Source organism: Rhipicephalus microplus, chromosome 2, assembly GCF_043290135.1.
Source record: "Rhipicephalus microplus isolate Deutch F79 chromosome 2, USDA_Rmic, whole genome shotgun sequence".
NCBI lineage: Eukaryota > Metazoa > Arthropoda > Arachnida > Ixodida > Ixodidae > Rhipicephalus > Rhipicephalus microplus.
In genome coordinates, this window is record NC_134701.1 from 281,642,295 (window position 1) to 281,667,206 (window position 24,912).

The 24,912-nt window shown below is 45.9% G+C and overlaps 1 protein-coding gene across 1 annotated transcript; it reads left to right on the forward strand.

Moving 5' to 3' along the window:
• Positions 1 to 1,045: 1,045 nt before the first annotated feature.
• On the forward strand, positions 1,046 to 24,063 carry LOC119163242 (F-box only protein 47-like). The gene is made up of 10 exons (XM_075886013.1): positions 1,046 to 1,091; positions 2,066 to 2,329; positions 11,994 to 12,137; positions 12,904 to 12,980; positions 13,059 to 13,260; positions 14,397 to 14,564; positions 15,852 to 16,013; positions 17,050 to 17,192; positions 18,968 to 19,112; positions 23,336 to 24,063. Exons 1-10 carry the CDS (start codon positions 1,046 to 1,048, stop codon positions 23,437 to 23,439), a joined length of 1,455 nt encoding a protein of 484 aa, XP_075742128.1. The 3' UTR covers positions 23,440 to 24,063.
• Positions 24,064 to 24,912: the final 849 nt, after the last annotated feature.

Sequence of the window (24,912 nt, forward strand, 5' to 3'; positions counted from 1 at the left end):
CGGACAAGTCAACCACGCATTTGTCGAAGATGGCTTATAATCGGGTGACACGTGTTTTTTGCGGCTCTGCGATGTGTTAACCCGGGGATTTCTAGTTTCGCGTAGGTTCTTCGGCGTTACCTAATGGCAATGGATGAGCACAAGAATTTCGACCCATTATTTGAGTAGGTATATTGACTTTACATGGGTACATATGATTAAACCCAGTTTTTCTGCAAGCCTGATTGGACTGACAGAAGTGCAGTGTCGCTTGACTGATTGGTGAAGACGGCAGCCAAGCTCCTGTCGGGAAAATGCGTTTATTGAAATGCTTGAGTTTGAGTTGGCTCGGCTACGTAGTTTTAGTTTCTTTTACTTTCGGCGTGTAGTTCAAATGACGTCAAGTAATTGCAGGTTGCTTCCTCATCATGAAATTCTTGAAGCAGAGGTGTGAAAATTTGTGAGTTTTTTTCTTCTAACAGTGCCACTCAAGTACACGGGATGGACTATACGCTTCTAAAAATTATCACGCAGAATGTCGCGGAGCGAACATTTTGACTAGCGAGCTTTTTTCTTCGTCAAGGCGGCGCTGTTGCCCTGACGAAGACAAGCCGTCTTGCCAAAACACTTGTTTCCAGCGACGTTCTTTCTCTAAAAACTTACGATCGCTTCGAGCCTCCCCGTGCCTTTTAACCTCAGTCCCGTTTCGTACCCAAGTTCTGTAAGAAAACTATGTGCGTCGTCATAACAAACGTGATTGAGTCAAATACAACTTGTCCTATATACTCGCGATTGTTGATAATTTTTGCATTGGTTTGGATATTCTGGTTTCAACGTTTGCTCATTATATCCGTATGTCAGCTGTAGGTTAAAGTTGCTTTTACAGACAGACACTTTCACAATATGTGTATGTCTGTTTTTTATACAAACCGTGCAATAAAAAAGTTAATTTTATTTATGCCAATCGAGTTTCGTCACACTAAGATATCAGGCAGTTTAACTTTCGCCTCCTCAGAAAACACGAACAAAATCAAAATTACAACAAAAGCTTAAGAAAATTTTACGAATGGCCACATCGCCCGAGCGGCCAGTGGACCTGAAAGAAGGCACGAGTGCATTCCGCTTGCATGCGAAGTGGGAAAATAGGGATTCCTCCTGCTCTCGATTTTTCGTCCTTTCCCTCTATTTCTAGACGTCACAAGTGACGTCATGAACGACATTCTATGTTCCTGATTTATTTCTAGTAGGATGCCCAGCAACCGCCAGTGGTAAAATCGGCGCTGCCGAGAGCGAATACATGGGAGGTATGGGCAGCTTCCGCCTCCATGTTCTGTGTGTCAAAACGTCATTACATCTTTTATTTTGTTGTGGTTGGCGTTTTTACCTATTCATTCAAAGTTTTTTTTCCCGGCCAGACTAGCATCCGTCGAAGCCTTGATTTCAGCCCTGACATCGGCGCTCTTGATGGCAGATCTGGCAGATAGCAGCCACTTGTCGAGGTTGGTTTAGTTTGTGCCTCGTAACGAGGGGCAATGCCATAGCATATGGTTTAGGCAAGCGATGTTATAGCGAAGACTACAAGCCTATAAGTCATAACAAAGCCTACTGCGATAGGTGTCAGGACATCAATCGAGTGTACGAGGCCTCTATGTTCCGCAATATCTGCAATGTATCTAACCCCGTCTTACCTTTGCTTCCTTTCCTGCTTGCTTGCTCCTTTCTCTTCCTTCTTTTACTTCGTTCATCTTTGCTTCCTTCCCTCTCTCGTTCCTTCCACGCTTCCTTTCTATCCCTCTTCCCTCCTTTTTTGCTTCCATCATTTTCTGCTTGCTTTCCTGATTCTCTTTCTCCTCCCTTCCATGCTCATTTCCCTCTCTCCCGTTGTTCTTCCCTTCCTTCATCCTTTCTTTAAATGCTTCCTTTTTCCCTCCCTCTTTTCTTGTTCCCTTACTTCCTTTTCTGCTTGCTTCCTCATTTTCCTCCCTCCCTTCCTGCTTTCTTATTTTATTTCCTGCTTCCTTCCTTCCCTCCCTCTCATCTTCCTTCTGTTCTTCCCTGCTTGCTTCCTTTCCTAAATTTCGTTCAGGTCGGACTCGGCGCATCCCGCCAGTTTCGCGGCACGCGTCGTCCAGCGGCTGTCCTCCGCCATGCAGGCTTCGCCGCAGCCTGCGACTCTGCGGCCAGAGGCGCGGATCTGGTTCGTACTGGATAACGGGCACCACCGACTTCGCCTCCGTTCAGCCCAACAGCGTGGAGGTTGGAGGTTCGACTACCGCCGTGCCCAAGCCAACGATCACCCTGACACAGCTGCCGCTGGAAGTGATGTTCCAGATTTTTCTGCACTGCGATGGTGAGGGCGGCCCGGCAAGTCACCGCGAGTCCCGAAGCGCTGTTAGCGTAAAGCACAGTGTTCGTGTCTGCAGGAAAGAGGATGAAGTAGAAATGTTTCAAACTTTCAGCTAGAAATAATGGTTTCTAGGACGCGTATTTTCTGCCTACCGCAGAAGACAGCTTCCGGAAAGGGGAGAGGAGGAGGAACATGGGTCTGCTTACCTCAGAGAAGGGAAGTTGAATTGATGGGCGCAAGCAAGTACTATAGAAACGCACGACGCGTACAAGCGCACAATATGGCGGTGCGGCGATGCATACTACTGTACCACTGAGTGGTGTATTTCTTACGAACATCATTCATTCTCCCACTCTCTGCAACACAAAAGAAGATGAAGAGGGGCGACACTTCTCATAGACAGTTACAGTTGTCGCACGCTCTCTCTGGAGGACGCAAAATATGTGCTGTGATTAACTGGAACCGGCATATGAGGCCGGTTGTTAATTAAAAAATGCTAATGTAGCTAATTTAAACACAGAATAGGGCAACTACATCGCACCTCGTTGTGTAGATTCGTCATAATCACAAGTAGAAGCGTCATCTGGAGGCATGATGACTCGGGAGAACCAGGAATCACGAGACCATACGCACGACGCCGAAAAAAAAAAACAGTTCCCGTACTGTAAATATATATTTTACGATTGCGTTGATTAGGCATATTTTGTCCTATATGGTTGCAGTCAGAATGTTTTTTGGCCGGGGTGGGTTTCAACCACGCTTTATGTACGTTCATTCGTGTGCTTGTATGCGTGCGTGTATATAATATACACACATGAAAAAGTTGGGCTAAGAGGGAGGGGATGGCACTTCCCCTTTTTTCCCTTCTGGCTGCACCAGTGTTTTGTTTCTGCTAAAGCTGAGTATAGCTAAAGTGATCTAAGATTGCGACTCTCGGTTTGCAATGTATTAATGACATGTAGATATGACTTCAATATAAAATAGTTAAAAAAATAGTTGGACTAAAGCTTGATAAGACAGATGCTCGGGCTAGTTGGTGATTGGGAATCAATATATTTGCACAGCGCAATACTACGAGTAGTTACGTCGTAACTACAGAAGAAGAGACAAGGACAGAAAGAGCGCTGTTCTGTAGTTACGTCGTAACTGCTCGTAGTCTTGCGCTGTGCAAATATGTTGGACTAAAGCGCATGCAACATATGCCGAATATTCGAAATTGTTAAAGTTTAGCCTTCCTAATATTTAACGCCAGGAGGTACCGGAAAACCACGTTTTCAGATAAGTTGTGTGTCCAAAGTACACAAAGTGAGACAATAATGGCCGATTTCAGCCGCTCAATTAGATAAGGTTTAATAATTGATTGATTGATATGTGGGGTTTAACGTCCCAAAACCACTATATGATTATGAGAGACGCCGTAGTGGAGGGCTCCGGAAATTTTGACCACCTGGGGTTCTTTAACGTGCACCGAAATCTGAGTACACGGGCCTACAACATTTCCGCCTCCATCGGAAATGCAGCCGCCGCAACCGGGATTCGAACCCGCGCCCTGCGGGTCAGCAGACGAGTACCTTAGCCACTAGACCACCGCGGCGGGGCAAGATAAGGTTTAATAGTGACTGCAACAAGCGGGCATGTTTGCATTTGAATGTCGGAGGCAGTCGAGCTTCACGCCGTTCCACTCGGAAGAATTATTCTATATCTTGTCTGTGCTCCGAGATACCCCGCCGCGGTGTTCTAGTGGCTAAGGTACTCGGCTGCCGACGCGCAGGTCGCGGGTTCAGATCCAGGCTGAGCGGCTGCGTTTTCGATGAAGGCGGAAATGCTGTAGGCCCTACGTGTGCTCAGATTTGGGTGCAAAAACCCCAGGTGGTCGAAATTTCCGGAGCCCTCCACTACGGAGTCTCTCACGATCATATCGTGGTTTCGGGACGTTAAACCCCACAGATAAATCAATCGAATCTCCGAGATATGCCACTGCAAAACTTCACTGCGGGTTTCGCGATTACGCGTGAGTATACGCGCAGCCGGTGATCACTGGGGCATAGCTCTTCCCCGCTGTGCAGCGGGCGTGCGTTGTTTAATTTGACAACGGTTCGAATGCACAGCCCCGCCATGGTGGTCTAGTGGCTGAGGTACCTTGCTGCTGACCCGCAGGTCGCGGGTTCGAATCCCGGTTGCGGCGGCTGCATTTCCGATGGAGGCGGAAATGTTGTAGGCCTGTGTACTCAGATTTGGGTGCACGTTAAAGAACCCCAGGTGGTCAAAATTTCCGGAGCCCTCCACTACGGCGTCTCTCATAATCAAATGGTGGTTTTGGGACGTTAAACCCCACATATCAATCAATCAATCAATCAATCGAATGCACAGGTAAACATGAAAACGGTTTATCCTTGTACTATACCGGATGGCGATATCAAGCGGCGACGGCTCGTCACATCAGGGAGCAGCACTGCGCAGATCGCCTCGCATGCGTAATCGTAAAACCCGCAAATAAACTTTGGAACACCGTATCTCGGAGCTCACACAAGCTAGAATAATTTTTTTCCAAGAGGAACTCTGCGTGAAACACGACTGCCTCCAACGTTTCAATACAAACACGCCAGCTAGCTGCAGCCACTAAAAATTTTCATTGTTAAATCTTATTTAATTGAGTGGCCTAAACTGGTAATTATTGTTTCACTTTATGTCCTTCTGGATGCATAACTTATCGGCAAATGTAGTTTTTCACGTACCTCCCAACACTAAACTTTAAGAAGGCCATAAAGCTTAATTTTTAACACCCTGTATAATTATGCCAATGACTGTACGTAGTGAAGGGAGCTACCAACAATAAAAAAATATGTCATGAAAGAGTGAAGTAGATCTAATAGGTATATTGTCTGAATCATCTGAATCCCTTTCTGCGTAAAATTAATCGTAAATCTAATGCTGGCGAGCACGATGTAGACAAACGAATAGCCGATGCATAGGGGTCACTAATGAGTCAAAGGTTTTACAATAAGATAAGGGACGGAACAGCGAGTGTGCTTTTTGCGGCGGACATGCACGTGGAGTTGTAAAATCACTGTTCCCATCAGTGTACGGACGATGTTAAAAGTGAGCACCCGGAGGTATTCAGGATTTCAGCGTGGCGCACGCAAACAGCCTGGCCTTAAAAAAGGAAGTTCGAAGTACACGTGGTAGTGCGTGCGTTAAGACAAAGGACGGAGGCTATAGAAATTTTCTTCGGCGGCTTGTTCCTCACAAACGCGGATGCGGTCAATTGTGCGACCGGCCTTAGCTCACCGACGGTCAGCCCTGCGTCCAGTGTGTATCACTCACGCCAGCTCGATCTCAGTTCAACTGCGCTGCGTACAACTAACGCTCAGTGCTATGTTGCAGGTGACGGATGCGATGCAGGCTTGAAGGAAAGGATTTTAATGGTCAGTCGGACCGCCCATGGAAGCCGTTCTAGCTAATCATTAGAAAAAAAAATTGCCCGCAGCTTCCCTCGGGGGAACACTGAGGAGGATGCGGAGCATATAATTGGTTAACGGGGTGTTAAAGTGCGACTTACTTGGGTCGATGGCTAAATTGGTTAACGTGGTTGTGAAATGGGGTGTTAAATTGCGACTTACTTGGGTCGATGGCTAAATTGGTTAACGTGGTTGTAGGAGGAGGTGTTAAATGAGTGAACACGTACACACGTATGCGAAAGGGCGGCGCTGGTCGAAGGGACGTCGATCATTGTGTTTGTGGATTCGTTGGAATTCATTTCACCGCGACCTTGGACGTCGACGCGCCGTACAAACCAACCGACGAGCGGCAACTGAGCGAGCGAGCGCCGACCTTGAGTATATATACAGCACGACGGCGCATGCACTGTCAGCTGTTGAATGTTCTCGAAGCGCGACGCCACATGCGCGTCCACTGGAGAATCAGGAGAATTGTAGATGTCGAACGCGGTGTGTAGAGGAGGAAGGGTGCACAGATGGTGGAGGAGTGAAGCGCGCGCGGTGTGTAGAGGAGGAAGGGATGCACAGATGGTGGAAGAGTGGGCGACGGCGCATGCGCGCGCGTCAGCTGTCGAATGTTCGAGAAGCGGTGCGGACGGCGCACTACAAGGCGCAAGTATAAGATGCTCCGCATCTAAAAAACAAAATTAACGTGCCGTGCAATTTAAACGTGCTATAAATGTAAACACGTGTGCATTTTTATGCAGAAAGAGAGATAATTCAACCTAATAAGCAAACAAACAGCAAAAACATTTAAACAACGCATAACTCGACTAAATGTCTTGATGCTCACTGCGTCTGAAAAATCCCGTTTGTTTATTTTTTTTGGCGAGCTTATATGTACTGACTGTACACATGAATTCTCAAGCTCGGCCACACCAAATAATAAAAGAAAAAAAATACACGCGTTAGTTGTGCTCTGTGTGTCGACCACGCTCCTTTTCCGCATCTCATACACAGCGTAACTTTCGTTCTGAAACTTGTTCGTCTTTAGGGCGCTGGTGATTAAAGAAGTATGTCTTAGCGAAGGCGCATACAAATTTCGGGTGCAGTCACAAGAACACACGAGCAAAAACAGCCTTTATTCAATAAAAAAATTATGGATCCCGCGCTAGATTATCTGACATTAGCCGTGGCTTCTGCAACGCCGCATTATCTTAGCGATGCACTGAGTATGAGGTCACGCTTTTACCGTTAATTTTGTTTCGCTGCTACACTTTCCACCACCTCGACGAAGCTGCGGGCTTTATCTCCTTGAGCGTGGGACTCGATCGTCAAACCCTCTCGCGGGAGTCCCGGTATAGGAAATTGCACCGACCATTTGGAATTGCGCGCCTTGAGGCTCTCTGTTTACCGAGTGCCCCTGTTTACTGCCAGCGGCAGATTGTTCTCGGCCGTTTCACGAATGCGTCCTTCACACAAATATAAGCGAGGCAGCAGGGACCTTGATTCGCGCGTGGCCCGTCTCTTCGGGACTGTTGTGTTTTGGTCGGGCGGCTCTTCCCCAATATTAAAGCTCCTATAGGCTGTTTCTACGTCGATGGGACGCTGTATTAGGATGCTTCGAAGGTCCTTGGCAGGCCAGAACGAACCTTCATGATCTGCGAGCTCACATTGAGGAAGATTCTGCTGTGGCCGTGTGTGTATCATAAAAAGAACGGCAGCTTTTCTATTCGTTCACGTTTTTTTTTTTCGTTTCTTTCTTATTTCACTTGTGCTGGTCGCTGGGCCCTCCGGACATAGCGACAAGCTGTTGAAATGCTGTGTTATGTAGTGCGCGTCGCGATGAGCGGTCAGACTCGTTTTATTACTTTGGCAAAGTTCTAGTCACACATGTAAGCACCTTATTTTCTCTAACGAACTTTCCGATAAAGTGTTGTGTCGCTTGCCGACAAGCTGTTTTCTTTGCAAGTACGTGTGCACGCAGGCGAAACAAACCTTCTTCTGCCCGAGCCGAGGTGCGTTTTGACGCGAGAACAGGAAATAAAATAAACAAACAAACAAATAAATAAATGGCTGGTGCGCTGCAAGGGACGTTGATGGAGTCGCGGCACCCAACTACATGGAAGTTTTGCCGGCACCGCTCTGACATTTTATTATTGAATATTCCATAGTAACATGCACGCAATTATGAAAAACGACGCCACCTAGGCAAGTATTACTAATCAAAGCTGAAGCAATCGTAACCCCCTGCGTTGCAACAGGCGCTAGATAACTTAAAGAGAAGCTGAAGGGATTTTAGAATTCAATCAAACTTTGTGTTTAGGAAGGATCGACATTATCGTTGACGATGTCATAATTGTTTTCGCGGTTGCAGCAGCAGGAGCTTTAGAACAGGCGAAATAAAAGCTTGTCTTGCTACGCCCCTGCGAGTGCGCTGAAAGTGTGGGCGTGGAAACATACGTCATCTTCGTTTCCTCTGGCCCCGAGCAAGTGTTCTTTCTCATCTTCAACCACGGCCTCCGTGACTAGCTCATGACGTGCCGTTGCCGGAACTAATCGAAGAGGCCACACTTCAGCAGTGCTGCTGTTACAGATGGCGTGGCATGCCGAGAATGACGTCACCGTGTTCGATCGGCGCCTCAAGAAGCCCGGCGACCACAGCCACTTTCTTTTTCACCAAAAAGTGCTACTGAATTTCACTTTTGAGAACTCTCACATCGCTTTTCTCTCCTTACACCTGTCCTTACACGCTCCTAAGCCATTTTTTGTAGAAAAGTGATTCAGTTCAGTTCAGTTCAGTTCAGTTCAGTTTATTCGTTCATTCAAAATACAGAATTCGTAGAATGTAGTATGCAGACGAGGGTCCCAAAGTCAAGCGACTGCAGTGGGACCCTCGGTTAACAATAACAATAAAATTATTAATTATAACAGCACGTAAAATACGCAACACAAGTGAAAAGTAAACAGTGATCTTGCATAAAATAACATCAAGCAAACAAAAAAAGCAGTCAGAATGCGACACAAGAACAATAGTAATAAGTTATACAAGTAAAAAATAATCACGCCATAAAGCAATAACGTAAATTTGCAAAGACTTTCCAATTTCATGCCCGAGTACATAAGAATTGTTAAGTAATCATCGTATCCTTCTGAAGTTTCCTTCTGTTTCTGAAGTTTCCTTCTGAAGTTTCCTTCTGAAGCCCTCACTTCCTCTGCTGCACAGTGTATTTACCGAGAGCTTTCTGTTTCCGCTAAGCGCACGTTGGTCTGTTCTTTGTATACGCACATGACCTAGAACACTGCACGGACCGATTTTTTCGGCACGAGCCCAGCCAGGCTCGGAAACATCATGCTCCTCCCTGCTCAAGCCTGTTCCGGTGTTTTTAAGTACGGCCCGCAACCGGTCCGTTTCAGCCAGTTAGGCCTCGGACATTAACGAAGCATTGTCCCCTCTTCAGCTATTGTGAAGAAGCCTTCCTCACACAATATGCATTCTAGTGGGCGTGTTTTGGAACTTCTCTGTGTCACGACTTTTCACTGGTACACTCTATGAACTTTCGGTTAATTGGGCCACCATCACTTTTACGAAAGAATTGCAAGGTAATGTAAAATGTAATTGTAATCACAGGTGGCTGTCTTTTGTACGCAGTGATAACCACACAATCTTATTTTTTGCATTTCAAAAAAACTAATACAAAATATACTACCCATATGAAGTGGAAAAAATGGCAGACATTTATAATTTGTGTCTACATAAATTGCATGCGAGCCAAGGCTGCAAAAGTAACACGACTCATGCAAACGTCATTAATTACACCAGGCAATAAAAAAAAAACGCGCTCTAGCTACTTCTGGGAAGAATAAACCAGGCTGAGCAGCGTTACATAAATTAAAGCTATAGTGTCGACTCCTCGGCTGTCTCCAACGTACACTATGCTTTTGGGCTTGAAACAAGAATGTTATTTGTCCTACCCTCGTTCCCCGCGTCACCGCCACCATAGTTCCATAATATGTAAAAGCGAGCCACCATCCTCATTGTTCCCTCAATATCGCCTGTTTCGTCATCTTCTTGTCACGGCCTTTGACCTTTGAAAGGGTATTGTTTTTGTGCGAAAATGTTTCTGGAGCCTTTATTGGCGCTCAGCGCAGTTTCGTCTACAACATGGCGTACATTCGAACAGTCTAAGAACAAACAAACCTCTGCCCCACTTCCCTCATTCGTCTCTTCAGTGCGTGTCTCAGCCCCGCCGCGGTGGTCTAGTGGCTAAGGTACTCGGCTGATGACCCGCAGGTCGCGGGATCGAATCCCGGCTGCGGCGGCTGCATTTCTGATGAAGGCGAAAGTGTTGTAGGGCCGTGTGCTCAGATTTGGGTGCACGTTAAAGAACCCCAGGTGGTTTAAATTTCCGGAGCCCTTCACACGGCGTCTCTCATAATCATATGGTGGTTTTGGGACGTTAAACCCCACATATCAATCAATCAATCAGTGCGTGTCTCAAGCCATTCTCTATGTTATGAAGCGTGGAAACTTGGGCAAGATGGTAAGACATAACTGATTATACGAACAGCGCAACCTAGAAGTAGTTACAGCGTAACCACGGAAGCTATAAACAAGCACTGAATTTCAACAAGTGAGCGTTGACTTTCAACAATGATTTAATAGTGGAGTGGTGTACATATATAGGTGAAAAAATATGGACATGCGTAGAATGGTGCAGTTAACAACCACTGCGACACAATGCCAACAAAACCCTTGTCACTTTTTGACTGAGCTGGAAACAAGTAGCTTAAAAATGATCCAGATACGCAATCTCTTTTTGCACTAGCGCAACTGATGGCGAACTTACGCATGTACCGCCAAACTCACTTATGTGATGGGCTTCAATTATCTCACGCGTGACCTACGAGTAGTGCTTGCCTATTACCTCGCAACGCTCGAAGAGGGTCACGCAGCCGCAGTCACAGTTACTTCTAACAACATACCCTATACGTTCCATGGCATCAGTGTCCTTGCATCTTTCGCTCTCTCTCTCTATGATGTGTTGGTTCTCATTGAGGTTACCCATACTCTTTCTAAACGCGAATGTGCGAGCAGGAATGTGTTCAGTGTTGTCAATTGCATCTCAGGCCATCCTAAATCTATGCAGCTGCACAGCGTGTCATTCACATCTGAGGAGACGAGCCCATCAGATGGTGTTATTGTACAAAGTGTGGCACATTTTTTTTTGTAACACATGTTTTAGATTGACTTTGTTTTTACTCGACTTTGCGATTCGTCGTCTTGTAACCTCCAAATTGCTGAACTCCGTTTGACGTGTTACCATATTATATCGTTGCGCGTTCTTTTCTTTTTTATAGCATTTGTTCCGCCTCGCTAAAATTGTTTGTTATGCACAAGGATTACCTTTTCGTTCTGACTTGAAGGAACTTCAACTATTGTTCTACTGTTTTCATCAAGTACGCCTTTGTTTAACCTGCGAAGAATCCGCAGCCGTCTATTGGTGAGGACAGAAATCTTGTCAAGCCATTTGCTGTAGCAGCCTTTTTTTACTGCTCCTTTTTTTACAGAAAGTTAGTAAATTATTTAGTAGAAGTACTGAATCAACGTAGTTTTATGCAGTGTCACAGGGTGAGAAATCTGCTCGAAGTGGGGAGTAAGCGACACTTAGCTAAAACTGTTCATTAGGGTATTTTAGCTGTGCTGGTTTACCCTACAGTAGGTATATATTGATGCCGTTGGCACCTCGTAATTTCATTCTGCTTGACCTGAATTGATAGACGTATACGTATAATCATCTCATCATGTTATGGTATACGCCTCGAGTTACTCGCGCGGATGTAGCATCTGTGGATCATGGTTCATTTAACAAGGAACCACAATATCGCAGAGTCCTAGCAGTGTCCTAGCAATGGCATCTATCACCGTCATCGCTATGCTTGCATCGCAAGCTTTGTCGGTGACCGTGCACCCTAATGGGTGCTCATGAGCACCCATTAGTTGTTGCACCCTTTTGGCACCCTAGTTTCCACCCTTTTGATGTGTTCACCCTTTAGGTTCCGCTTGTAGGGTGCTGAGACGCGAATAGGGTGCTCAAAGGGTGTGCTTAGGGTGTCGGCACCCTTTTGACACCCTTAAGGGTCAGAATCGGTTTACTGTGTAGGACACTATGCATCTTTTACGAACTGAGTGAACAAACACTCCTTTTGCCTCCGCTTTGTTGACGCAGTGGACTCCCTCGGTGTACTAAGCATATGTTCGATATATATGCGAGACCGAGTGGCAAGTTTCCTCAGCTGGCCACCCGCTGTCACAGCGCTGAGCTTCACTAAGATGGAGCAGAAGGACGCCATCAAGCAATGCAAAAGCCTCGGTGAGTTTGCCTCGTAGGTAGACTTGTTAGAGTGGTAAGATTACACCGCAGCATTTTTTAAGAGCCTTTTTCTGTTAACGCAGTGGACTTCCTCGGTGTACTAAGCATACGTTCGACTTGTATGCGAGACAGACTGGCCAGTTTCCTCAGCTCACCGCTCTGTCTCGCTTACGCCGCGATCAACTCTGTGGTACGTTTAATGCCGCACTTAAAGTAGATGGGGACGTTTATAAACTGGGGACCTCCCTCTGCAAGGATCTAAATTCGAGTTGCCAGAAATCTCCTTACCTGCATCCTCAAACGGTCTAAAGCTTTACGTAACAAAAATTATATATCCGTACTGTGTGCCTTGATCTTGTTTTGAAATAAATCGTACCAATCTTCCACGTCTTTAGCTCCGAATATCTCTCGTAAAAAGTTGAAGATATGAAATTTCCACATTTGTGAAGTAGTTAGTGCACATAACATAAAATAAAAAGTGTTCCAGGACCTTACTCAAAGACGACCTCATCTGAAAAATATGAACGGAATAAATTTAATGAGTATATAGTACTAAAGTTATACTGCAGTGGCGTAAGGGGGGAGGGGGGTAAGATGGCAAGCACTAACAGCAGAGACATTACGTAGGCTCTTGAGGCCAGTGACATAACGGTAATATGATGAAGACCACAATACCTACACTTAGCACCACTAGTTCAACAACAAAGAATAGTCGAATTCGTGGCGTTCGTCGCAAATAGATAACTAGAAACCTCTGTCGCTCCAGGAGTACTGATGAAGAGGATCAGCTGTCTTTTCCCCACCAAGGATCGTCTCAGGATTATGCTGCGGTTTATCGAAAAGGTGAGATTATCGTTGCATCGCCAAATCAATCAATCAATCAATCAATCAATGTGCGCGGGTGCCATGTTGCCGACGCAGTTTGTGAGCCGGCCGGCGCTCGTCCGTAGCCGGCTGCCCCGCGACGTGGAGGCCACGATTCGGCAGTGGCACCAGTACGGCGCCTTCCTGATGACCGCCGTGGTCGGCTGGGTGGACAGCGAGTGCCAGCTGGTGTACAATGTGTTCGCTGGGCTCTCATGGGCGCACCGATTCACTGTCAGGGTGCTCGGGGCCAGGCCCGGTGAGTGACTCGTATACACTGTCGAATGCTTTGATTTTCCGCATAAACGGAAGTGAGCCTACGCATTTGGAATAGCACGAGCTGTAGCATTAGACGCGTGAATGCAGCGCACACAAGGATACCAGTATACCTTCACTCGGCATTTGGAACTGCCAGTGCCCACAGATCAGGTGCAAGATAAAGGGGAGCTGTCCTCATCCTCTCCGGAGCCTTCTTCAAACTCGCGGGGTTCCTAGTGTACTAGTATGTTAACTTTAGACGACTCACAAGCGAAAGCCGTCTTCTTTAAAATGCGGAGCATTTCTACAGTCGCACCGTTTGCTCCCCTCTTTTGTCTCGCAAGGCCGACGCAGGCAGCGTCTGCATGCTAGTAAAAACCTACTGCTCGAGCTGCACAACCACTGGATCGCACATGAGCGTCCCACCACTCATTGAAGGCAACGCTTCTTCATTCGATAAATAACAATCGTAAAGACGAAATAACAATTAAGCATTCCCAAACCATTACTAAATCACGCAACATTCACGCGATACCCTTTCCACTCTGCGACGCATTTACTTGAGTTCCTCCCGTGGGAAGATGCGGGCACCATTCTTTTTTTCTCCTCAGTAGACGTATCGATCGTCCCACGCATTCCTGTGAGAGCTTTTTGCACCAGACGTGACTTTGGACTGTGACCAGGATTTGAGGCATTGCAATTTTTCTTCAACTTAGCTTGTTTTGCTCGGCCTCCGTGATTGACACGCTTGGGCCCTAACGACTATGTTATGATGTGACGTCATCGTATTACGTCATGATTATGACGCAAGCTTTGGCAATGATTTGGTGTTATGATGACGTTATACAGGGACGTTATCACGATCATTTTTTTTGCATCACTCATGTTGACGCCGCCAGACTACGACCATTACGACTGTCAGTTTTCACATTTGATGAGGCGTCTGCTCGCTATCGCCTTAAGATTGCTTTTCGTCGTTCCCGTAGAGTACCATGCACGCCGCCTGCGCTTGCACTTCATAGGGTACCCACACCTGGGACTAGGCTGACGGCGACAGCTATGGTCAATTTGCTCTAGTCGCCGATGTCGCCGCAATGAAAGAGGGAGACATACATGAGCGGTCGATGTGGAACGCAGGGCACCTGCGGCGTGAGGAGATGGCGCTGCGCCAATTCATTCGCTGCCTGTTCCTGTCCGAGGTAAAGAACGAGGAAAGCTGCGCGTGGCTCTTCAGGATCCTGCAGCCCTGGCCGCTGGTGTTCCGCGCCAAGCTGATCTACATCATCTATGGACCAATGTGTCATTGTGAGTTCGTTGCATTCAGGCTTCTGCTCTGTTTAGGTTAGGATAGCTTAGATTAGATCAGACTGGACTGTATCAGACAGACAGACAGACAGACAGACAGACAGACAGACAGACAGACAGACAGATAGATAGATAGATAGATAGATAGATAGATAGATAGATAGATAGATAGATAGATGGATAGATAGATAGATAGATAGATAGATAGATAGATAGATAGATAGATGGACGGACGGACGGACGGACGGACGGACGGACACATGGACTGACGGACGGACAGACAGAAAGACAGACAGACAGACAGACAGACATATAGATAGATAGACAGATGGACAGACGGACGGACACATGGACAGACAGACAGACGGACAGACGGACAGACAGACGGACAGACGGACAGACAGACGGACAGACAGACAGACAGATGGACAGACGGACAGACGGACAGACAGACAGACAGACAGACAGACAGACAGACAGATAGATAGATAGATAGATAGATAGATAGATAGATAGATAGATAGATAGATAGATAGATAGATAGACGGACGGACGGACAGGCGGACAGATAGACAGACAGATAGATATTGTTATAAAAAATTGACACTAAAATGAGTATGAGATCTTGCAGCAAGTATACTTGCTTTGTGGTTTGGCGGATGCATTCACTTTTAAGGATCACATTGGACCGATCCTTTTCAAGGGATTTCAGTGTAGCAAACTATAAGTACATCCTGATTATAATGGAATCTGAAAAGTTTCTATTCTTTGAATGTGAGCCAACTAGGTCATACAAAGGCAAAACAGTGGCAGTTTAGATCATGTTTCTTGTGGGCTGTTATCACTGTACGACGTCATTCCGACGTCGCAATTGTCAATATCTGGAACATCATCATGGAACATCATCATGGAACACTATCAAAATAACATGACATCAGAAAATTGAGATACGCATAAAGTAAACATAGCTCCGGTTGATTTATTGATCGATATGTGGAGTTGAACGTCCCCAAAACAACTATATGATTATGAGAGACGCCGTAATGGAGGGCTCCGGAAATTTAGACCATCTGGGGGGGGGGGGGTCTTTAAGGTACACCCATATCTGAGCCCACTGGCCCACAACATTCTCGCCTCCATCGAAAATGCAGCCGCCGCAGCCGGGATTCGTTCCCGTGACCTGCGGGTCAGCAGCCGAGTACATTAGGCCTAAACATAGTTAGGCCTAATGTAGGCATTAGCCCTAAACATAGGCATTAGGCTAAACATAGTTCCGTGCACCCGCAGACGAGATCCTGTGGACGCTGCCGTCGCTGCCCCACACGGCGCTGATGTCACAGCTGCTGCGCACCTCGCTGGCGCATATAGCAGGGGTGCTGACGTGCTTGCACGAGGACGCTGCGGGATGGAATTCGGACGACACCATCACGGTGCTCGAAGAGCTTTTTGGTAAGTGCATTCACACTGGTCACTGCTCTATTGGTCAAAATTGTAGTAGTTTGGAGATAGAGGGAAACTTCTATCGAATGCATGCAACAGTGCAGTAAACTGACCGCGTGTTCTCCAAGCAGTACGTGATGAAACATATATGTGTATACTATGTCCAGTCTGTGTAGTGCGTACTATGAAACTGAATACGCGTAGGACTTTTGTACATGCACGAAACGTGCTCGCGCTAGCGCGTCCTGCGCGTACTCATTCATTACGCGTGTTTGCTGAGGCCAATCGAGCCCGTCTTGGATAGAAAGTTTGTCAGTCTTATTATAGCCTTTTGGTAATGGTCAACAGGCCTGTCTTCGTCTACTCGGAAGACTTCCTCGGAAATAATCGCAGAATCATAGTCTAAATCCTCATGTCCTGTGCTCAGCCGTGCATGTAAGTTACACGCAAGTCTTTGAACGTACAAAGAGAATTTCTGATTTTGTTCATAAAGCGAAGCAGCTAAGCGACGACTCCCGCTGCAGTTTTGCGACGCCGCAAGTCTCGCGCTATTTCCTGTGGGATTGGTTGAATTAAGCATTCACAAACGCATGAGGGACGTTATGTTTCTAAAAGAAGACTGTATCGGCTAGAGTCGTTCGCGTGTGTGTGTGTGGGGGGGGGGGGGGGGAGTCAAGAATCGGTGTGGGGAGCATTAGAAGTGCTTCGTGGAAGCGAACGCTAAGCAGTTGAGCTTATCACGCGGTGAATTGCTTGCCCTCTGAGACGGCTCTATCGTGTAAATAGGGGTTGCAGCGCAAGCACTAAAGGGCTGGGAGAAAAGCGCAAGGAAGGTGAGGAACGAAAGTCAAAGAAGGATAACACGAGAGCTGTCATTCTTTACATTTCATTCCTTGCCTTCCTTACGCTTTTCTCCCAGCACTTTGGTGCTTGCGCTGAAACCCACATCAACATGGAATTCAGCAAGCTAACCCAAACAACTGTTCTTATTCTATCATGTACACTTTGCACCTGACAAACGTGCGTTCACTTCCGGATGGCACAGTGCTGTCACGGGAGTGGCTTCCGGTGAACCGCGCCATGCTGCTGGCGCACTGTGGCTTGGACATTTGCGTCCAGATGCTGGCCTCCAAGATCATCAACGGACGGAAGGCTGAAGTGGCCAGCATCTTCTTCAACCTGATCTTGGTGAGAACCACTTTCTCTGTGATGTTCCGGTGTGTGCTCAGGTGTGTGTGTACGTACGGGTACGTGCATGTTCTGTGCACATGTGCGCCTGTATATATATATGTTCGTGTGCGTTGATTCATGCATAGGCGTGAATTTATGTCGCGCGTGTGCGCGAGCTCCATCTTACTTTCAGATGGATCTATTGCTGTCGCTTTTGGTAGTTGCACGTGCCGTGTATTTGCTAAGACACTGTGGTATAAGAATCTGCACTCTTTTAGAATCTGCCAAGCATGTGCGCCGATGATGTGCCATTGCGCTGTTTTCTTCATGAACGAAAAACAAGGAGCGTGGTGTGGAGCGTTTGGGATGTTTACTACCGTAATTCAGAGATACACTGTAAAGAAACAGCTGAATACACATTTCATAGGCGCCTTCAAATCCCGCGTTTCAATTGAGCTCGTGCGTAAGGTGGCTTCACCGCGGTATGAGTTGCAGTAAGGTGAACACCTCCCTGCAACTGAAAGCGTTGTCTTTTGGTTGTATTGTACAGTTACAGCGCTACAACGGCAGGAAGAGACGAAATGGACAGGAATCAACGCTGAATTTTATTGAATGTGCTATGGCCCCTTTTATACAGAGTGCAAGATCACTTCTCAAGCGCGACGACACATGTGTTACCATGAAAAAAAAAATCTTAATTCAGGAAAGAATACTCTCTCTCGGAAAGGAGAAGAGATGGCGAACTCATTGCACATGGCTGAGCTACGTACAGCGTATAGTGTGCAGTGTATATATAGTGTACAGTGATTAGCGTACAGCTGTGTGGCTACCATAGCCATTCTTAACATTGTAAGCATGCTGTCTTGCTCGGTCATGTTAATGTGGTGGTCACGTGGCTGTTCACTGCAAATGATGTAAGTGCAGTCCTCTGATTTTGGAAAAAAAAAGCACGAACGAAAAATGAAAAAGGTAAAATCACAGCATGTTCACGGAGTGAATGGTGGTCAGTGGGGCGAAGCGTCCGTCAGTCCATCTATGCGTCCATCCGTCCGTCCGTTTGTTCTTGCTCCCATTCGTTCGTGCGCCCGTTTGTACGACCGTCCGTGCACCCATGAGTCCGTGAGTCGGTCCATCCATCTAGTGAACACTCCAAGTGCCGCCATCTCGCATCTTTTCATCATAAATTCATCACATACAAGTGCCGCGGACATTATAAAGACCAAACGAGACGTGGCTACCTACTACTACTACTACTACTACTACTACTACTACTACTACTACTACTACTACTACTACTACTTACTACTACTACTACAACAACAACAACAACAACAACAACAACAACAACAACATACACCGGGGACGCACGACACACGTCATAAAGAGCTTCGCCCCTAATAACAGGGGCATTTTTTATCAGGGAGGCCACAAATCAATGCATCAACACAACGTCACTTTTTTTTTTCCAGAAAGAGTATTCTTTTCCGAGTTTCATCGTCACACATGTGTCGCCGCGCATAAGCACTGTTCTTGCACTCTGCATAAAAGCGGCCATAGCACCTACAACAAAATTCGGTGGACAGTCGGCGCTCTTTCCTGTCCATTTCGTCTCTTCCCATCGTTGTCGCGCCGTTACTATAATACAATCACGACGAGCCAACTCGCCCAAATCAAGCTCTTGTTCCGTTCTCTTTTCTCTTTTACATAAGACAGGCTTCGGCCGATGCTGACCAACGAAGGCCTCTTTGAATAGGCACGTAACGCTTCCTGTTGGCTGAATTTCGTGTTCGCAGGTACACAAAGCAGTGCCTCAGTCTGCGAGGTTCATTGTCGACGTGGCGAAGGCGCTCCAAGATATGTTGGGACAGACGCGCTTCCTCAAGGAGATTCCTCTCCACAGCACCACGTTCTTGCGCAGCGCGCTGAGATACTACCCAAGTATGTGCATATCTATCTATCTATCTATCTATCTATCTATCTATCTATCTATCTATCTATCTATCTATCTATCTATCTATCTATCTATCTATCTATCTATCTATCTATCTATCTATCTATCTATCTATCTATCTATCTGTCTGTCTGTCTGTCTGTCTGTCTGTCTGTCTGTCTGTCTGTCTGTCTGTCTGTCTGTCTGTCTGTCTGTCTGTCTGTCTGTCTGTCTGTCTATCTATCTATCTATCTATCTATCTATCTATCTATCTATCTATCTATCTATCTATCTATCTATCTATCTGTCTGTCTGTCTGTCTGTCTGTCTGTCTGTCTGTCTGTCTGTCTGTCTGTCTATCTGTCTATCTATCTATCTATCTATCTATCTATCTATCTATCTATCTATCTATCTATCTATCTATCTATCTATCTATCTATCTATCTATCTATCTATCTGTCTATCTGTCTGTCTGTCTATCTGTCTGTCTGTCTGTCTATCTATCTATCTATCTATCTATCTATCTATCTATCTATCTATCTATCTATCTATCTATCTATCTATCTATCTATCTATCTATCTATCTATCTATCTGTCTGTCTGTCTGTCTGTCTGTCTGTCTGTCTGTCTGTCTGTCTATCTATCTATCTATCTATCTATCTATCTATCTATCTATCTATCTATCTATCTATCTATCTATCTATCTATCTATCTATCTATCTATCTATCTATCTATCTATCTATCTATCTATCTATCTATCTATCTGTCTGTCTGTCTGTCTGTCTGTCTGTCTGTCTGTCTGTCTGTCTGTCTGTCTGTCTGTCTATCTATCTATCTATCTATCTATCTATCTATCTATCTATCTATCTATCTATCTATCTATCTATCTATCTATCTATCTATCCAAGTATCCGTCTGTCCGTCTGTCTGTAGAACCATGCGTCCATCCATTGTTCCTTCCCTTATTAGAAGTCTTCTGTGAATGTGATGACACAAAGAAGCATGTACTTTCCTGAAGCAGTTTATTTGATGTGGATAGAAACATGCAGTAATGAACACACGAAGTGAGCAGGAGAGTGTTTAGAGGGACCATCATGGTACACAATTTTCCGTCATAACCCGTATTATGTAAGTGAATATTTGTGCGCTCACAAATAAGGTGGCAAAATTTTAACGCATTTTGTCGCGCACTTAACTTATAATTGACTACTGTTATAAATACGTGAGTGGCTGGAAAAGTCGGGGCAGCGCTGTCACACTCGCGGATCGTGACGCAACGAGCAGTTGACTGTGGGAGCGTTTGCATTTCGGTGAACGATGTGTTGCTTCGTGGTGAGCAGTGCACGAAATCGAAATATTTTAGCTTTCTTCAGCTTGGCACAGAAAGCGAACAAAAGACGACGGCTCCGCTCCTTGCTGCCCATGACGTCACACGCACCATGAAAAAATGGCGGTCAGCAGTGGTGGGTGGGGTTTTCAGTCGGATACTTCTATAGGACTTGTTTTGCACTGAAATATTCTTGTGTAGCCCACGTTTTTATACACAGAGGCCTAATATATTCAGTACTTCTAGTTTTATCTGAAGACCACGCAAAAGTATGGGGTGTTCGTCCCTAGTGCCCCCTTCAACAGCTTAGCGCATACTTATTCATATGTTTTGTTACATACACACGCACGCACACAAACACGCACAGTACATTGGACCAGCATGCGCTATTATCGCCAAATGGCGTGGTTTTCATCGTGACATCTGTAGAACAAAATGCGTTAAAGGGGCCCTGCAACACTTTTTCACGTACCAATGAAATTAATTCACTAGAAGAGCATTTTGCCACACGAATTCAACGCCACAAAAATTTCAAGAATCCGTCCAGTGCGAGTGGAGGTACAAAAGTTTGTCGCATGCTGCAATTGTATTATCTCTTCTCTCGTCCCGACGAAAGTGCTTGAAGCTAAGCAGGGAGGGGTGGCAGAGAAAAGAAACTATCACGCCTCGTGACCTTGAGCACTTCTTTTTTTCTTCGAATGCGCGGCTTTACCAATGTGATCGCACGCGCGCACGCGTGGACAAGTAGCGGCCTCCCGCGGCTATTTCGGTAACTTGATTTTGCGGTCACAGACGCACAGACGATTTTTCGCTCACAACCAACAGGGCCGACGCCGGTGGCGGGTTTTCTGCGACACGAGCTCTTTAACGCTGTCACGTTAATAGGGGATCGCTATCATTTTGATGTACGCTGTTCTTTCTGCTTCGTCGGGGGGCCATCGTCGCTGAAAGGCCCTGCTTGAAAAAGTGGTCGATGTTAGGTGGAAACAAATCGGTGTTTCTTGGGAATGAAAAAGTTAGTTTATACGTAGAATCAGTAACTATAGGTGGAAACTGAATTCATAAATACATGTGCTTCTTAAAAAAAACAAGAAAAACAAAGCTAGACTCTGGTCTTTTTGGCCCCGCCGCGGTGGTCTATAGTGGCTAAGGTACTCGGCTGTTGACCCACAGGGCGCGGGTTCGAATCCTGGCTGCGGCGGCTGCATTTCCGATGGAGGCGGAAATGTTGTAGGCACGTGTGCTCAGATTTGGGTGCACGTTAAAGAACCCCAGGTGGTCTAAATTTCCGGAGCCCTCCACTACGGCGTCTCTCATAATCATATGGTGGTTTTGGGACGTTAAACCCCACATATCAATCAATCAATCTGGTCTTTTTGGGAAAAAAAAAAGAGGGGAAACATTTTTTTTTGCGTTTTAGTACAATTACACAATCCCGATGATGCGCCTATTAACGCGAGATGACGCTTGGTAAGTTGAGTAAACGTGCGAAAAAAAATAATAATCGGCAGATCCCACGTACCTCGGGAGGAAGGAGGAGGAGGAGGAAAGATAAAGCGGAAGGAAAGGGAGGTTAGCCACGTACCTCGGGAATCGATATACGCGGAGCTTGCGTAGGGAAAGTGACCGTGTTGTAATTTTTTTTATTGAGCGACACGTCATGAAATGCCGCTGAATATATGTGTAAATGTTGCATGTCCAGGCATAAGTTGAAGAGCTGTCGATGTTTATAGAAGGAGTTGTTTGCACTTGCGCAATGATGCCAACAGGAACATCAATATTAGTAACATCAGAAGCGAAAAGCTGAAGTGCTGGTGCTCGCGGGGGTGGTAGCCCTTGACACTGCTACATAAACCAACTTCAGCCTAACTAGATTTGACGTTAGCCTGACGTGACGACTGTATCGTGTCGTTACATATGTGATGTTTTTAAATCTGGATCGCTAGCACTGCAACCGCAATTGACGTCTCAGGAACATAAGGGTCTATTTGGAAGTAGTTCCGAGACCTGGCATGGCTCTGCGATAGAATGCTTGAATACCACGCATAATGCTTGGGTCCGATTCCTGTTGGGACCCGGACATTTGTCGGGTCAACGCTGTCGATGTCACGTATTTCTTAACGCTCACGCATTAAAATTGCTCCTGTGTGTTTTCGTCATTCCTAATTAGATATGAAATGTCTAACCGCCCGCGGATATGTGCTACTCTTAGGCGGGAAGTGTTTGACAACGTACGCGACAGAATTGTGCCATTACTTGTCTGGACCGGCGTGTCATATTCGTCAAACCAGCTTTACCCTCCCATACTAACTTTGGTTCATGCGAGGTCAAGGCGGGGATGACAAGAGCACCCCCAGACGTGATCGGCTAAATATATAGATAGATGGATAGATGGATACGTATATATACACGAGAAGTGCTTACAGTGACACAATTTAAAATACGGCTGGAAACTTCACTTGAGATTTACGCATCAAACACCGTGACGTAGAAAATTTTGACAGCGTCTACTAGGTCCTACGTAGTTCCTTTTAACTGGTAAAAATGAAGCGCATTGTCGTATGTGGGGCCTACGGACCTAGCGTATGAACTTTCAGATATTTCATCGCGCCATGTCACGAAAACACGAGAAATGTATTCTTAAATTCGTTACGTCACATGCGGAGATTTCACCAATGAAACTTCAACCTTTGTTTTGATCCTCTAGTAATAAACTTCTGACGGGAAAAAAATTACGATATTTGAATTCTCATAGTACACTTTATCAATCTAAACCAACGCATTGTTTCGCTTTAGCGTTCTTTTAAGGTGAAGAGTCGGTCGCATTTGCGTTTTCTTTAGGCGTTCGTTGACTCGATTGTTTTTCCCGCGCCAAATGTGGTGCTTTCTTCCTTTTTTTACAGATGAAGAAGACGGTTACGACCAAGCGTGCCACTCCCTGGGGTCTTTCATCTTCTCGATGCTTGAAAATCTCTGCCAGCCGGAGCCTGACCACGGTCTCTTTTGAGACAATGACTGTCCGATGAGCGGCCCCGTTGCTTAGTGAACATTCCGTGCGGTAAACACGCTACGCTGAACCCACTGGACGTTCGACATTCGGTGCCTTTGTGCTTACGTCGTTACATTTCCACGCAGGGACTGTGTTCTGGAGCTACAACTTTGCCGAAAGACTGTTCCCATAAGCTCTGTTTGGCCGTGCCTAAACGCTTTTAGTTAAACCAACGGCGTTCGGTCGCACTCAGACTGTCTTCATCATCAGCGTTCATTATCCGCGCGAAACTAGCAGGAATATGGCTCACGTTGCAAGTTATTGTCGTTTGTTAAGGTTAGAGCCTATAGTGCGCCCCTACACAGGACATGGAAGGACACAAGAGGACGCACGTGCATAAATGTGTATGTATGTATTATATTTTCTCTTGTGGTAGGTGCACTACGACCTAGTCTTACACTGCACTACACATCAAAAACACCAACGTGCAACTTTCGTTCCGTTCTAGTCATTATTAAAAAGCGGAACGCGTTCCTGTATATATTTACTTAAAGCGTGTTGTTTTTTTTAAGCCCTTGGGATGTACCGCAACGCAGTGCAGGTGCCTTTTATTGCAACCAATAAACTGCAGCGTTAGCATTCTGTTTGTGCCCCATTTTCTTATCATTTTTCCCACCGCATTGTTCCAGCTTAGTTGAAATAAATTTCTAGGTGCAATAGAACCAGAGAGCACAAGCACACACGCATGTGCGAATGTCCGGTGATATCTTAGATGTTCTAAAAAAGCTTTAATTACATCTTTAACGAGGGCATTAGTTTTATAGAAACGAAGTGTTTAGGCTTTCTTTAAGAATTATCCATGATATTTAAAGGTAGGTTACGAACGGTGAGTCACGGTAGCAAGGATTGAACTGCTCACAAGGGACGGTGCATCCCAGTTCAAATGCGTTCTCACACCCAGTGTTTCTCACTTTCGAGGGTTCTCTGTCCTAATGAACACTGCCAAAACGACGGTAGTCGCTGGCCAAGTAAGAGACGGCATTTAGGGTGAGGGGTTATTGACATTTGAAAACAAAACGGGAGTTTCTTGTTTAAACATTCGGTGGCATAAATCAGTCATCCTTTTCTAGCCCCCATTTAACTCCTCTCACAAACAGACGGACCCGCATGTATTGAAGTGTCTTTACAATCCTTCTACGCTAATGGCTCACACGGATTAACCTACTTCTAGCCCGGAAGTTCATAACGTATACAAGGGAGATGAAGACATTTGTGAAATCGCTCGTTCCATATGCCAAGTCGGCTTACTCGAACGACCAACGCGTCACGTAGGCATCAACCGTCTGCAAACGTATACGGCACTGTTACCAGGCCTGCATCAATAAAAAAAAAGTGCCGCCATATCCACGAAGTGAATGATGATGAGTGGGCGAAGCTGCGGAGGTAAACCTGGTAAATCATGACTCCTCCGTACATTTTGCCTACTCGATT

Coding starts and splice junctions, on each gene's coding strand:
- LOC119163242 (XM_075886013.1), top strand. CDS start 1,046: ATGGCCACATCGCCCGAGCGGCCAGTGGACCTGAAAGAAGGCACGA. Junction 12,138..12,903: donor CAAGCAATGCAAAAGCCTCG/GTGAGTTTGCCT, acceptor CTGTCGCTCCAG/GAGTACTGATGAAGAGGATC. Junction 17,193..18,967: donor TCTTCTTCAACCTGATCTTG/GTGAGAACCACT, acceptor TCGTGTTCGCAG/GTACACAAAGCAGTGCCTCA.